We start from the raw sequence: 15,913 nt of genomic DNA, 5'->3' as shown, positions 1-15,913 counted from the left end.
GCTAAGAACTATCAGTAACAGTTCTCATGAAAATGGTAGAGAACACCTCTGAGGGTGATCTGAAGAAGTGGCCCGTAACAAACTCGCAATAACAAATTCAGTTAGTGTAGCGTGAAGAGGTTATTATTTCTCTGCTCTGTTTCTGCTCTTAGAAAAATGCTATTGTGGATTCTTGAATAATAGGTGCTCAACTGTTGCAATGTGGAGTGTTAATAAGCAGAACACTTCCTTTATAACAAAAGAAAAATCAATGAAGTAGCCAAACATGCTGGTGAGCATTATTGGAGGCCTTTTCTTGAGGTCACCTTCCCACTTGGTGAAAACCTGATCATATTGACCCCTTATAACTCAGTTTTTACACTCTCACGAACACAAATCCAGTAGAATCAATAACTGAAGGCTCATTATTCCTGCAATGCAACATGGATAACAGTCTTCCAAATCCACATAAAGGAAATACAATATATACAGAGCTTAGCTAGTATCTTAAATAAAAAATGACACAAAACAAACAAAACTATGAAAATGCCATTCAGTTTATTAGAGCCTGTCAAGTCCTAACTGCTGTGTGCTGTGTGTGTGTGTCCACCCCTCATTTAATTCGACCATTAGATTCAGTTGGAATCCCATTTCCTCCGTGCTCAGTCCTGCTTGTTAAGCCGCTGGCTGTGTTGTCATTATATGGTGTGTTTGCCAGAAAATTCTCAGCACAGAGCCTATTTTGCAGAAGTCTTTTAATCAAAGAAAAGAAAATCATGTCACAGAACTGATAACACATCACGCCCCATGGGAGAAAAAAACAACAAGCAATTTTCTGATGTGGATTTTCAGACTTGTTAAGACACAAAGAAGGCGGTGGAAATACTCTATGCCATTTCAGTTTTTTACACAATGGTTCACTCAGCGTTTGAATCTCCATAATGATCTAAATTCTAAAAGGAACCCATAATAGACATTTGTCTGAACTAACATTTTCTCAAACATTTCTATTATTACAAATACAAAATGCCCGATAAAAAATTGGAAATTCAGTGCTATCGTAACAGTTGGAAGGGATATGAGATCATATCAAGAAACATTACAATATTAGGCAAAGAAGGAAGGTCTTTAAACAGTCCATAAACTGAGGCAATTGATTTAACAGATTTTATCTACTATGAAAACACACCACATTGTTAGACCATCATAAAGTACGTTTTATAAAAGAACAGAAACTACATTATAATATTTCAACACATGTTTCAGATTTTACATTTAAATAAGATATTAGAAATCGATGATGGTGTTAGTCTACAGAGGAATTTCACCATTGAAAACTGTGTGGATGAGAGCAAATTTCAAACATCTGTGAAAGGGGTGTTGATGCTATGATGGATTACACCAAGCACAAACAATAATGCACTGACTCACTCTCATGGTAACAAGTGCCAATTAGAGAAATGCCACTGCTCTATAGATACTGACCTGTCCACCCATCAGCTGCCCCCGCTTTGTCATCCCAGCCTCTTACCGAAGTATAGCAGTATTAAACTGCTCTCTCTGGGTAAACTTCCCATGAAGGAAATGACTAAAACAGGCCCTATTCGGTCTGCTGAATCCATCTGCTCATGTTTTGATATCTGGACCCAACTTTTCAATGACATTTTCACAGACTCTGTGATAAACAGCATGTTCATTGTACAGCAGCCTGCAGTTTAAGTATTCCTTTGCCAGAGATGTCTAGACGGTTGCATTCCATTGCCAAGAACATTGTTAAATATTAGATTAAATTTGCTGTAGGCTGATGTTATAACACAAAATTACTATTTAATAAATGGTCCTCATGTCAGAATTTTTTTTTATCTGTACAAACCCTACCAAATATAATCTTTAAATGTTGTCTGTCAGCCTCGCTGCTTAACATTTACTCTGCATATTATCATGTCTGGGCTAAATGTCCTGATTTTAACTCCAGAAAATTATGAAATAAATGTTTATTCTGGTTACAAAGCTAAAACAAAAAATCCCTAATTATACAATATTAGCATAGCTTTAGTTAAATTTTGTTTTTGTTTACAAAGAGTTGTGTATGAGCATGCAGCAGGTAGGCAGAAAACCACAGAATATCTTTATTAACAAGGGTAACTTGTAGTAATAAAAAAATAAGAATATAGTTGCCAGAAAAAAACAGTAAAATAGGTGACTATTTTTCACTGGATTTTTTGCTGGATAGCTAGCGCTCATAACCAGAGATAAAATAACATGAAAGTCAGGTTAGTATGATAAAGGAGTTTCTGTGTGATTGAGGTCCACGTTAAAAAGCAGATGCACAAGTGGTAGACTAAAAATACATCCTCAATGAGAGCAGTCCGGAGGTTCACCAGAAAGTAACCTTGAAGGAGAGATTGGCCTATTAAAAAAAAGTGGGGGGGTGGGGGGTGTCCAAATTCATAGGCTGCATCCTCCTGACGGTCTACGTGGACCGGGTCCTCCTTAGGCCGGGTAGACTGGAAGTGAGCGGCTGTGAAATTGAACAGTCCAGCCTTCAGTTTTGCGTCACCAGCTGTCTCAGTGGAGTTTAATAAACTTGGCCATCTGCTCCTTTCTATTTAAAATATAACAGGACACTGACGTAAATTCTCGATCATTCACACTTCTGTTTAATCAGTTTTCCGTTTGACGTTTATTCAGCTGTGTGAAAACTATAACTTTAATCTCAGCCAAACTGATTTACTCACGAACAAATAAAACAGTAAAAAAAGCCAAACAATAACATTTTAAAGTTATCTAAGCGACACATATATAATGTTTAACCTGAGTAGCGAAAGACCGCGGGGGGTTTGAAAATGATGTGCGGGGAGTTTGCTGTTATCTAGCTAGCTAGCTATCGAGCTGGTGGGTAACAGACGCCTCCGAAAATGTCGGCGCACTTTTGCAGATGTGTGATATCTTGATGAACCAAGCAGATATTTGAAGTTTACACGCCCACATTCTCGCCTGAAAATATCTTAAAAGTTTATTTTGTGACCCAGAAAGATTAATAAGAGTAATATTAAAACTTAGTAGCGACCGCCATTGTTGAAAACTGGAATTGGCTGGGCCACACTATGAATTCTGGGACATGGTGGGCCAGGAAGGACACGCCCGACCCATCCTTCAAATTCGGGGAAAATGAGGACGCAATTGTCGGCTGCATTTGGAGGAGTCTACCAATTTAAACAGCCTTTGTCGCGTCGCTGTGATGTAATCGGCCTACAAATGTGGCCTCAGGAGGATGCAGCCTATTAATTTGGACACCCTCTATATGTATAGCTCTTTTCCTCTCTGCTGTAAAAGGCTGATGGAGTTTTGTCGTCACCACACCTGGTGGGCAGGTGGTGTGGACATCTAAGTCTGTTTATGCGATAACTCAAGAATCACATGACGTAGGAGCTTCAAATTGATATCATACGTGCATGTACAAAACATCTTGTATAAAGTTGAATTTCGGGGACCTTGACCTTGGAATCTCAGTGGCCTCGGCGTAAAGGTCCATGACGAAATATTTTCAGTTAAAAAACTGCTTTTCATCTTAATAAGTGTCAAACATGATCATAAGAGAGCAGTCAAGGCCATGCCGGCAACCAGCTAGGAATTATGAAATGGCTTGTATTCATTTTATGTGATACTGCAATTTGTGCTTCATTTTGCTATCTGCCCTGAATAAAAAATAAATAAATAAATAAAAACCTGCCTGCTGCAGCATACTATTAATCTTAGGTGTTTTTACAAATGCACTGAAAGTTCTGGGTGCTGACTTTTTCTAACTATTATATGATGGAGAATCTGTAAAAGCTCAAATATTTGTTGCATTAGATGATCTTTAACCTGTCAGCTCCTCAGTACAAAGTCTGTATGATAATTGATTGTGCTAATTTGGGAGTGATGCAGCTAACAGTCTGGAAGTTTCACGGCTTCTGAATGGTTGTAATGTCTCCTGCATGATCTGTCTAGTCAGCCCCTTTGTCAAAACCAAAAGGTATCATTTCTGGGAGTGACAGAACTTCAGATTATGTCATATTGTGTGATCCATATGAGAAAGGACAGCTTAGGTAATTTCCTGATTTGGTCTCCTGACATTGTTTAAGTACTTGTGAGAAAACTAAAAAAGTCACAGAAATCAGTTAACGTTTGGGGGATTAAACAATAGACTGTAAATAAAAGATGAACATAGCCTCCTTGTTTGAAAAGTGAAGCCAATATGGAAAGTGCCTTAAGCAAGTTTTCTTCCAATAAATAGTAGAGGCTGACTCATCAGGTTGCAAGTCTACAGGAAGAAAAACCCTTCTGCTCAATGAGTCTCAGTAAACCTCTTGTCAAATTTGCCACTAGCATTTAAAACAATAAAGCAGAATGTGCTTTATGTTGGCCTAGGCTATGATTGATGAGCAGTATTTGGGTCATTACTCCAAAGTAATACATTGCACATTTCTCATTACTTTCCTCATAAGTAATGTAGTACATTACATAATTACTCATTTGGGAAATTAACTGGTTACACTACTTGCTAATTTAATTTTGTGTTTTCCTTTAATAATCAGCTAACTATATAAACCCAAAGCTATAATGCACAAACTGACACAAATCCCTCTCTCACTGAGGACAAACATATCACATCTGCCTTTTAGTGTCACCTACAAACACAGAACCTACAATGTGCTTTCTTTGCTAGCTTTTGCATTAGCATGCTATCTGTGCAGATGCCTGCAAAGAGCCAATGCTGTGTGAGCAGTACAATGTGGCTGTTTCTATTCTAGATGTAGTTTGCACTTTGCCATTGCACTCTTGTTCTTTCGGGCAATAAAAATAAAAGGAATATCCAAAGTTCCACTCCTTAAATGGTGTAGACCATTCTGAGATCATCATTCCAAATCATCTGATTGTTGTGTAAATATACATTTAAAAAGCCATGTTTGATTTGTTTTTGTTTTTTTAATTCTAAAGAAAAAGTGACGCTTTGGAATGTAAGTAATGACAAAATTGTAACTGTAATGTAAGTACTGAATTTAGTACACGAATATGTTAAATTACTGTGATATTGAAAAATGCTATACTAATATATAATAATATTATATAACGTGTTACTTTGGAACATGGTACACCCAACACTACCGATGAGTCCCTATGAGAGTGGAGTGTTCCTCGGTTTCTCAGCATCATCCACCCCTCTCTCAACACATAGGGCTCCAAAACACCAACATGGTAATGGTAAAAATGGGCAGCTTAAAGCTTCACAACAGGACTTTATTAACCAAAGGGTCATATCACGTTGGCTGCAGACATCTTTTATATACAGTCTATGAGCTTAACATAATTGGATATAAAAAAAAACGAGTTCATAACTTGTTCAAGTAAGTGCTTAATTAAACTTACACAAATTTAGTATCCATTGTATGTAAGGGTTATGAGGGAGCTTGACTAAAATTGCATCATCGTCACTTGTGCAGCATTGCAGCTGCTAGTGTGTAAAGTCAGTACGATAAAGCAATGCAACGATCCGTTCAAAACTGTAACTCGGTATGATGTCTGGAGTAAAAGGCAGTTGTATCAAACATATCGAAGGTGTATATTCCATAGATACGCAGACTGCATCCATCATCTTTTATCCAACTAAAACTTGAGTGACTGTAAAGAGAGCCAATAATTACCAGGGACCAATCAAATTAATAATACTGATACAGATCAAACATTTTCTCACATCAAATATCCTCCAAATGCCACATATTACAGATCCAGCCTAATTTATCCCTGTAAGTGAATCCAGCAGTATAATTAGACAGCATAAACATCAAGAAAGTTGTTTTTTTCATTTAATATTTTAAATCATTACCACCAACAAGGCTACATAAATTAAAGTCATTTTTTTTAAATCTAGCCTTATCATTATATTTCTCTTCTGTTTTTTTCTGTTTAGATAAAACATACATATGGTAACCAGCAGATGCCTGTACATAAAGCTATACACATCCACCAAAATCAGATGAAAAAAATTACATAAAAAAGCACAATATGTGACAAAAGTGTTTCTGAAAGGTGTTTTTCTCTGAAAGAAAACATGAGCGTTGGTGGGAGTTTTCACCTGGATAAGAGGGTGAGATTGCAACATCAAACAGAGAAAGAGGTAAGGGTGTGTAAAGTGTGCTCGCATTTTCACTGTTTACAGAAACCTTTGCAGCTCCCTCTGTGAAAACGTTTGTGTGTCAAAATAATATTTTGTCTTTTAAAATCTGGCTGTGCCTTGTGTGGTAATTTAACCTCCTACCTCTTACGCTGAAAATGGACAAAGACCCGAAAAAAATCTGCAATGCAGCCAATTTGCTCTGCTGTGAAGCCCAATAATCTTGCAGCTTTTCTTCTTTGTCATGTGAAATGTCTGCTTTTGAAAACACACCAAAGCTGCAGTTTGTCAGGCTGACAGTATATTAGTTTCAGTCTGATTCAGCCTCTCTTCAGTAAGATGGAGATCTGATAATTGCTTCTGTTAGTGATGAAACTGGAAGTACAGCAAACTCAGCTGGAGCATCACAAACAATAACGAATGGTGGAGTGGTTTTATATCTAATATTTCCAAAATGCTACACTCAGCATCATTTATTCTTATACAGCTGTAGAGTTTTGAAAAAGCTTCAGATCTCTTAAGGTCTTCTCCTTTTCTGCTGAGGCCATGTCCTCAGCTTCCCTCTGTGAAACCTCCACTGCTTTCAAGGAGTGATATCCCACTGAGCTTTTTTATTTTTTTTTCATCAAACGTCTCTGCAGTGCAATGTTGAATCTTCAGTGTTTAAAAAGACTCCTGTGAGGACACCAGAATCAGCTCGTCTCAGCTCAGACGGCTCAGTATCTGCAGACTGCATGTCAGCCAAATGACTTCGGGCCATCAAAACACCCACATTTGAAATTGAGGACCCTAAATTTTAACCCGAAAACAGAGTTGGTTTTACACAACTAACTGACGGACGGTAGTCCGAGATCAGTTCTTGGGAGTGCTCTGGGACTAGACTCGAGGAAGGGAGAAACAGAGGGAGAAAGTGGGAGAGGGACACACGCTGGGGTTGTATTTCTCCTCAATCAGACAGACAGGAAGTGGTTTAGCAGGAGGACGGAAACCCCCTTCTGGGCTGCTGGGTCACAGGTGGCTCTGCTCAGGGACTGGCTGGGGGCCTGGGTGAAGGGCAGGAGCCCTGGCTGTCAAAGCTGGCTGTCCTCGCCTTCCACTACAGGGCACACAGACACAAGGCAGTGATTTATGGCACATATGTCGCTTTGCTCACTTTCAATATCGGCCAAAGAAAGGTGTCAAATCAGTGTGTCAGAACATTCAGTAAGTGACAAAAAAGTAGCATGAAACCTCAGCACTAAACATACAAAATCTCATCATCGTTTCTTCTTCTGTGCCTTAAAATGTTGAATTCAAAACAAAGAAAGCTCCCTAATCACCTACACCTTATTCCGCAGAACTTTCTTTTATTTTCATTTTCTTGGAGCTATTTTCCAGAAAACTTTCTTTAATGATGCAAAATGTAATAGAGTCACATCTAGCTGTAAAAAGCCTTATGATTTGGCTGCAATTATAATAGAAATAAAGAAAGCCACAGTTGTTATCTTTAGTGCTGGCTTGTGTATAATGAAATTTGCTTTAAATATCCATCAAGTTTTGGAACGGCAATTTCTATAACGCAGAATTAAAAACTGAATTTGTTGCCATGGGTTCAGCAATGCTCTCACTACTTCCTAAAGTTACCATGGTTTTTAAATTTGCTTCATGTGTATTCTGATTGATAATTGCTTTGTAGCTGCATTTGCATTGAAAGTGGACGTGGTATGTGTTTCCTTGGTTCTTTTTCTTATATTCTCATCAGCCAATTGATTAGGTACACCTTTCTAGTACTGGGTTGGATATCCTTTTGCCTTCCATCACCTACAAATAGGTCATGGAAACCTTCAGAGATTTTGATCCATGTTAAAATGATAGCACGACACAGTTGCTTAATACACTTTGTTGGTGTCACATTCTTCATGGGAATCTCCCATGACTGTGGAGGCCATTTGACTCATTATTACGCTCAAGAAACCAAATTGAGATGATTTAAGCATGGTGCGTTATCCTACGTAAGTAACCATCAGAAGATGGGTAAACTGTGGTCATAGGGGCATAGACATGGTCAGCAGCAATACTTAAGTTAGCTGTCAGGTTTAAAAAAATATAATCTGTTACTTGGAGCCCCATAATGTGCCAAGAACATCTCCCCACTCTATTACACCACCAGCAGTAGCCTGAACTGTTGATACAATGCAGGTTGCTGTTTACATCAAATTCTGATCCTACCATCTGAATTTTGCAACAGAAATTGAGACTCACGAGAGCAAGCAACATTTTCCCGAATTTTCTTATCCAATTTTGGTGAGCCTGCATAAACTGCAGCCTCACTTTCCTATTCTTAGCTGCCAGGAGTGGATGAAATACAGAGTTTGCTCTAGATTAAGAACCAGCACAAGCCTGGTGGGAAAGCTTTAGTAGAAATGTTATTTGAGTTACTGTTGCCTTCCTCTCAGCTTAAAGCAGTTTGGCCAGGCAGCTCTGACCTCTGGCATAAACAAGGCATTTCTGCCCAGAGAATTACCGCTCACTGGATGTTTTCTCTTTGTCTGAGCATTCTCTATAAACTCTACAGATGGTTGTGAGGGAAAAGTCAGTAGATCAGCAGTTTGTGAAATGCTCAGACCAACCAGTCTGGCACCATCATACCATTTTCAATGTCACTTAAATCACCCTTTATCCCCATTTTGATGCTCACTTTTAGCTTCAGCAGGTCCTCTTGACCATGTCTATATGTCTAAATAAGTTGTTCTGATGTGATTGAGCGATTAGGTATTTGTGCTAATGAGCTGTTGAGCAGGTGTACCCAATGAACTGGCTGGTAAGTGTATACACAAAGGGGAAAGGCAAAGGGTAACTTTTGAATAAAGCCTTTATGTAAGTAAGCTGTTCTAAAAGCTCAGTTTCATTTTTTTCTACACTTGGCTCCGTATGATGTCAGGAGGAAGGGATTTCTGTAATGTACTAATGTGAGCCAGTTTGATCATAGGAGACCAACCCAAGTACAATTTCAAAATTCTATTATTGAGGATGAGCCAATCGGAAGAAGCTTGGCTTAAAGAGAAGCTCATTAGAGACAGTGGAACAACTGACAGGCTTCACCAAAGCCCGGTATAAGAAACATAGGGATTACTTTCAGTCTGAGAATGAAAATATGGAGCTACAGTTTTAGGATAATAGGCCCCATTTGTAAAAAACAGGAAACTTTAAAAAAGTAACAATAATATAGAATATTTTACAGAAACCAAGCAAATATTTTCTATGTCATTATAATCTTTGGTACACATGTAGCATAATTCTAAGTTTTGACTTCCTACTTGTAAGGTACACATAAAAAGTAAAACTGTGCTGCTTTTTAGTCGCTTCTTAACTTCTATTTGTCAACGTCTTTCGTGCTGATTGTGCTAAGCCAATTTATCTATTATTATTTGTTGTTTATGCGATGCTAATGCATGTGCCAACAGCTATCATTGCACTAATCGATTGGTCAAGAAGAGTTCCAGGTCCAGGAAGTCCAGGTTTTACAACAATCATATTTTTTGATGGTTTATGGATTTTTTTGCTTTGGTTTTTAGAGATATCAATATTCTCATAAAGAGTATACTTAATTACCTCAATAAGCAGTTTTCCAGTGGCTGCTCCAAAGTGTATTGATGAATGAGCCAAATTAGACAAACAACTAACTTTAAAGTTAATTTGCAAAGCGCTCCGTGGACCTCTGACTCAAACCTCAAGCAGCATCTTTCTTCAAGTCTCTCCTTCAGAGCCCTTCACAGTTTGAATCCTCTTCCCTATAGCAATATTCCTTAAGTAGGCTGAGAATTACCAGCTAAGCACCCTGATTCCTAATCCAAAATCATAAACACGTACAGAATAATCCATCCTCAAACTTACCTCCTTCTCAGATTTCTTGGGCTCCAGCAGGGGGTGCCAGTGTGCAATGGGCTTCCGCGGATAGGCCAGCATTTCGTTCCAGTGGTCCCTGCCAAGTCCCTCAGCACTGCATCCGACCCTCATCACACCAATGATCTCATTATGACCTACCCTGTAGGGACACACGAATACTGGTATGAATACGTCTGATTTAACTTGAGGTGACATCTCATACATCACATTGTTTATAACTGTAAGACGCCCATTTTGTAATCAGTGGAGACACAAATCTGAGTGTGGTTGTCCCGCCGATTGACGTGGTGGATCTGCAGCTGATCCACTCTGTGGCAGAAGAACTGACTCGCTTCAGAGCTGATCTCTGCTCTCCTAACAATGTGAAGTGTAAATGGAGGAAACACATAACCCCCGAGATTATTAACAGCACTGGATTTTCTCCTTGCATAATAGCAGACTGTAAAGAAAGCACTTGGGGTCGCACCTCTAATCCTGGTACTGCTCTGTTAATAAGAAAGACAAAATATGATCTATATGCATATATATATTTGGGGGGTTTTCCCCATTAAAAATGTCTCCTACTTCAAATGAAATGATTATGTGATTATTCCAGTCAAAAATAAAGTTTGTGTTTTAAATAGACTTTATACACCAGGACTATAACGTGTATACAGCACTAAAAGCATCTTCAGCTCTACTGGACCAGTAGGTGTAGGATTATAAATCAGTTTATAAGAGAAACACGTCAGGTGGAGACTAATTTGGAGGCAAAGTCTGGGCAAAGTTGTCCTGTATAGTGGATATACTGGACAAAGGATGTTGAAAGAGGAGCTGCCGGTCAGAAGACTCATGAATGTAGTGAGGTAGGATATGCAGAACGTCCATGTGACAGAAGATCATGTGATATGGTGAGATGGAGACAGATGGTCTGCTGTGGCGACTCTTAAAAGGAGAGCAGAACAAAGAAGAAGATACGAGACATCTCATATGAGGCCTCCTTCTCCTGTCTGTACATAGATGTGAGTATTAAGATCTGTTGGTGAGGAAATGCTCTCCATTTCTAGATGATTGAAGCCTGCAGCTGTGCAATGGTCATTGGTTGTGGCAGCTTCGGATGACCTCATTAACCCAGCTCATGTCAGGCATATTCAGTAGCAGACATTATGGGAATGATGTTGGCAAAAGAGGTGTCTGGATGTGTTATGAATCCATAAAGACCTACATTACTATGTCAGTCATACCTGTTTTTGTAGTTAGTTTTGTCTCCTCAGTCAGTCACATCTCCGTGTTTGTTTGTCTTTCTGTCTTCTGTAGGTTTGTGCCTGTGTTTCTGTATTATTTATTTCCTGCTCCTGTTCTGTATTTTGTCCTACTTGCCTTATCTCGTTATCCCAGATTTGTTCCCACTGTGTCTCCCACCTGTTTCCTCTCCCCTCATTACCTGGTGTGTATTTGTTGTCTGAGTCTCCCGTCGTTCTTTGTCGCATTCTCCCTGAGGTTGTGTGCCCTGTGTGGTCTGTATTGTTTCCATAATGCCAGTTCCATATGTTCTTGGTTCCTGCCTAGTCTAAATTTTTCTTATTTTGTATTTTGCACGAGTTACAGCAATAAAGCGGTTTTTTGAGTCAAGGTTTGTTATCTGCCTCCTGCATTTGGATCCACAGTCTGCCTGTCACACAGCAACATATGACACAGACATGTATGCCAGCATCAACCATGACTGTAGTCAGCTTTAGTGATGTGTCGGTCGTGAACGAAATGGCTCTTAGAGCCGAAGTGAACGAGGCGAGCCGGCTCCTTATCGCGAGCTGTGGGTTGTTTTTTTTTCTTTCTCTCACCCTCTCTCTCGCACTTTTTTTCGCTTCACTCCGCACGCGAGCCTTGTGCTTTGCGCTGGGAAGAGGGGGGAGGGGCGGTAGTTACACTCGCAGTAGCACAGGAACAGAGCGGGAGGGAGAGAGAGAGAAAGAGAGCCAGGGACAACAACGTCACATTAGAAAGGTATAGTAATCATCCACAACTATTTTCAGTTGCGGATGATAAAGGATTCAGAAAGTTTATTCATGCAGGTCCATATGACAGAGAATATGCATGTTCTTTTTGTTTTCATATTTTAATTTATATTTAATTGTGTTGTGGTTTGCAGTGTTTTGTGTTGTTTCACTTTAAATTTGTAAAAGGAAAAAGCTGAAAATTTAAATAGTTAAAAGTTGAATGTGAATAGTTGGTTTTTGTATTATATGATTTATTTATTACATTTTATGTGGAGTGAATAAATAAAAGTATATTTACGGTGGCCCCTAGAGACAAAGCACGTAACAAACTCCAAAACACGTACAAACCCCAAAGCACGTAAAAACTCAGAAGTACGTAAAAACTCAGAAGTATATATAAACATATATAAATAAAACCACTTTTTTTTACATTAGTAATTCCTTTTGTGCATAATTTTATATTATTGTTAATAATAAATTAATTAAAGCAACAAAACAACCTGAAGAGCCGGTTCGGAGCCGAAAGAGCCGGCTCTTTTTAGTGAGCCAAGCCGAAAGAGCCGGTTCTCTAAAAAGAGCCAGAAATCCCATCACTAGTCCGCTTCAGTCAGTTGTGGCACTAATGACAATGTTGTGCTTTTGTGGTCTGAGGCTGCCTTGAAAAATGCAAACTGAACCAATTCTGAGGTGTACAAATAATATATAAATTAGTTTTTTTTTTTTTAACAAAACTAAATAACATATAAACTGTAGTTTATATGTGCCAGCAAATAGATACTCTGCAGGATGTGAACTTTTCTAAAGTATTACTTTTACTGAGTGCGTGTGAAGAAGTCAGGAAAGGGTTTTTATTATATTAAATTTCACACAAGTGAAAATAGGGCATGAAGTGACACAGTGTATGTGTGTCACAACCGGCTAAGAAATTACTTAAATTGTTGGATATGGTTTGACGATCTATGGATGCATCCCCACTGAAACCCAGTTGACAGAACAGCTGCTAAAATAACACTGAAATAAAAGACAATACAGGACTTTATACCCTTTATCCTTCTTGCATTTACCTAGCAAGAGACTTGGAAAATTTACTTTGTGAAATCAGTTATTTGGCCTTTATTTGTTAAATAGAAATCTGGTTACATGTGCATTTATTTCATTTTTTTTATTTTCAAGAAATTTTAGACTGCCTCCCAGCATTGCAAACATCTCCCACACAAACACTGTTTTCCTCACATTTAGTTTTCTTGGTATCTGGTCAGCCTGATCATGACTGCTGTGGGAGCTTCATATGTTCAATGAAAAGGCAAATGGATAAAAATGTATCAGACAAAAAGCCGAAACATTTTTTCACTATTACTGAATGAGCAAGTCAAGTATATACGTACAAATCATAGTCCATGACGGAGATGTGCAGGCTGACGTGGTCCATACTGTCCGGTGGGATGTCAAAGATGATGGCCTCGTTGTAGGTGGGATTCAGGGTGTTCTTTTTAATGCTCGTCTTCTTCTTTTTCAAACGTCTCCCATCACAGATGAGCGACACTTTCACGTAGGGATCTGATAGGTGAGAGGAAAACAGGATAAACAAGGGCAGAAAATGTGTCTTTATAGTTGAATATCATTATGTTTGGACAACTTCCAAGTTGTACGTCTCTTTCAGGAGCAGCCAGAGCAGCAATTATCACGAAAGCCTCTGGCAAATTTTAAAAACAACAAAGCTTCTGTGGTTACTTTGACTGCCAAAACATCTTCAAAGAAGTCCAATGAATACAGTGTTAATAGTGTTAACATGAAAGCAACACTGGGGGAACCAGGAATCAGTAATGTGCATAAACGTAGATGAGTGAATGTCTTATCTAACCAAAGACAAGGAGAGGCCATAGAAAACTGCTAAAAAGCATGACTGAGAGAGTCTCCTGAATGCTGATTTCAATTTTCATCTGTTAGTAATAAATCACTTTGCATGAGTTATTATACTACACTAATCAGATGTAAGCCACCTTAAAAAAGCCAGAGCATACAGCCCGATATACTTAAAGGCACGGTTCAGTAAATCGAGATAATGGCAGTCAGCTAAATCCACGAAAACTCCAAGGATTAAAATTGTGAATAACATAAAAATAATTTAAATGTCATTTAAAACTGGAAGAAAATTACCTCTTTCACTCCGAATTACACCTAAAGCCTGGCATTTAACGTGCAATAAATGTCACGTTTCATAAGTGGTATCAGTATCGTAGGGAAAATGTTTAATAGAAAAGTGGAACAGCGGCACATTAAAATAAACACACCGCCTGAAACTATTTGCTGACATTGTCTTAATATTGCAAGTGCTGCTTATTAATATTTGCTGATATAAACAGAACGCAGCATTAGGGAGAGAGCTTTCCTTTGTTTATTTAATTTGACATGCTCACAATTGGATTCTCAAAGGAGCACCATTCATTTTGAGTCAGTGCAGCTGAAAGTGCAGGCACAACACAACACACCTGAGTATCCAGTGATGTCCATGGCCTTTAGGTTCCTGCACTTGATGACAGTAAGTGTGAGTCTGCCTGCAGTGGGCAGGTAGCATAGTGAAAACATGATCTCTCCAAGGTCGACACTTTCCTGCGGGAAAACAAACACGAGCACAGATGAAAAAAAAAGAATCTCTTTTAGTTTCACATTGACATTCAGCCTGGTGCTTCGATTCAGGGAGAAGTGATGTACAATAAGTGTATTGTCTCTTACTGAAGGTTTGTTTCTTGGATCAATGCTTATAGTTTGTTTAAAGTCGGCTCTTTGTAACCACTACAGCACTTAGACTGAGTGAAGCTAGGACTGCATAATGCACTACTGGGTTATCTGTTCTGAAGATTCTGAAGATATCTGATGCCCCGATTAGTCTCACAGCTGAGACTAGCTATCTATTTAGAGCACAGATTACACACAAAGATGCATTAAAGAGTCAATTTGATGCAAAATAATGCAACATTTCCCCTTATTGGTACCAAAAAGCAGCTGCATTGTGCTCCTGTTCTTGGATCTCTGCACCATGCAGCATATACTTTTATCATAAAGTACACTGCAGTTTGGAGGGTTGCCTGCATTTTCTTTAGAGTTCCTCTGTCTTTAAGATGAGATTTCTTTGTTAGACTAAGGTAGCAGAGAGATGTGAGGATATGAAACTGCAGCTGGATTTGAAACAAAGACGGCACTGCCCAAAAGGGAACTGTAAGCACTAGCAAGGAACCTTAAAGATTAATTTGCATGATGGAAGAAGCTAATAATTTCTAGACAGATACATAATACTATACATTTCTTAATTGATTGTTACATTATAAAAGAGCTTACTTAGACTCTACAGCCACCTTGAAGTCTAATTGCAATCCGTGTCAATGTTTAATCGCTTGCCATGGTTCTATATTCCTCTGCATACATTTTACACTACTCAAGCAGTTATTCAAGGCCAAAAGGGTCCACCCTGCATTAAGTTTAAGGCCAGACATCTCTAAAGGAGATGTTAGTGGAACTTCAAAAAGCCTTTGATCAGTTTCTGACTTTGCATTTGCAAACGATTATGAGAAAAACAATTGTGAATTATTAAGTGAATGAAAACCCAGAAAGCAGAAAACATGTTTTTTGTATTTTGCACGACTTGCACGACGTTCATCATTTTGAAATGTTTACATCTGTACAATTATAGAAAAATCCAGTACATATTTACTGTATCTGTCATGTGCAAAGAGATTCTTGACTCTTTTATTTTTGGAGTAAAGAGTGGGACTCCACCCAACATTGAGGCAATGCCACAGGTTCACAAGGAGGCAAATTAATTTGAGAGTCAAGTGCATTTTTCTATAAAATTAGTTAAACAGATTAGATTTGACCCGCTTTCTGTTCATCTGTACATGTAGATCTCATTTCCAGTGTT

The 15,913-nt window shown here is 38.6% G+C and overlaps 1 protein-coding gene across 1 annotated transcript in view; it reads right to left on the bottom strand.

The window, feature by feature from the left end:
• Window positions 1–716: 716 nt before the first annotated feature.
• Window positions 717–15,913, bottom strand: part of syt6a (synaptotagmin VIa) — an 81,114-nt gene continuing 65,917 nt past the window's right edge. Inside the window, exons 4-7 of the mRNA XM_005918847.3 lie at window positions 14,487–14,607; window positions 13,383–13,554; window positions 10,010–10,160; window positions 717–7,232 (exon numbers count right to left, since the gene is read on the bottom strand). Coding sequence (XP_005918909.1) covers window positions 7,161–7,232; window positions 10,010–10,160; window positions 13,383–13,554; window positions 14,487–14,607 — 516 coding nt within the window. The 3' untranslated portion in view covers window positions 717–7,160. The remainder of the gene's footprint in view (window positions 7,233–10,009; window positions 10,161–13,382; window positions 13,555–14,486; window positions 14,608–15,913) is intronic.

This window comes from Haplochromis burtoni, unplaced genomic scaffold (genome assembly GCF_018398535.1).
Source record: "Haplochromis burtoni strain Fernald_Lab_line unplaced genomic scaffold, NCSU_Asbu1 Contig_31, whole genome shotgun sequence".
In the NCBI taxonomy this organism is placed as follows: Eukaryota; Metazoa; Chordata; class Actinopteri; order Cichliformes; family Cichlidae; genus Haplochromis; species Haplochromis burtoni.
This window is presented reverse-complemented; position numbering and strand designations above follow the sequence as displayed.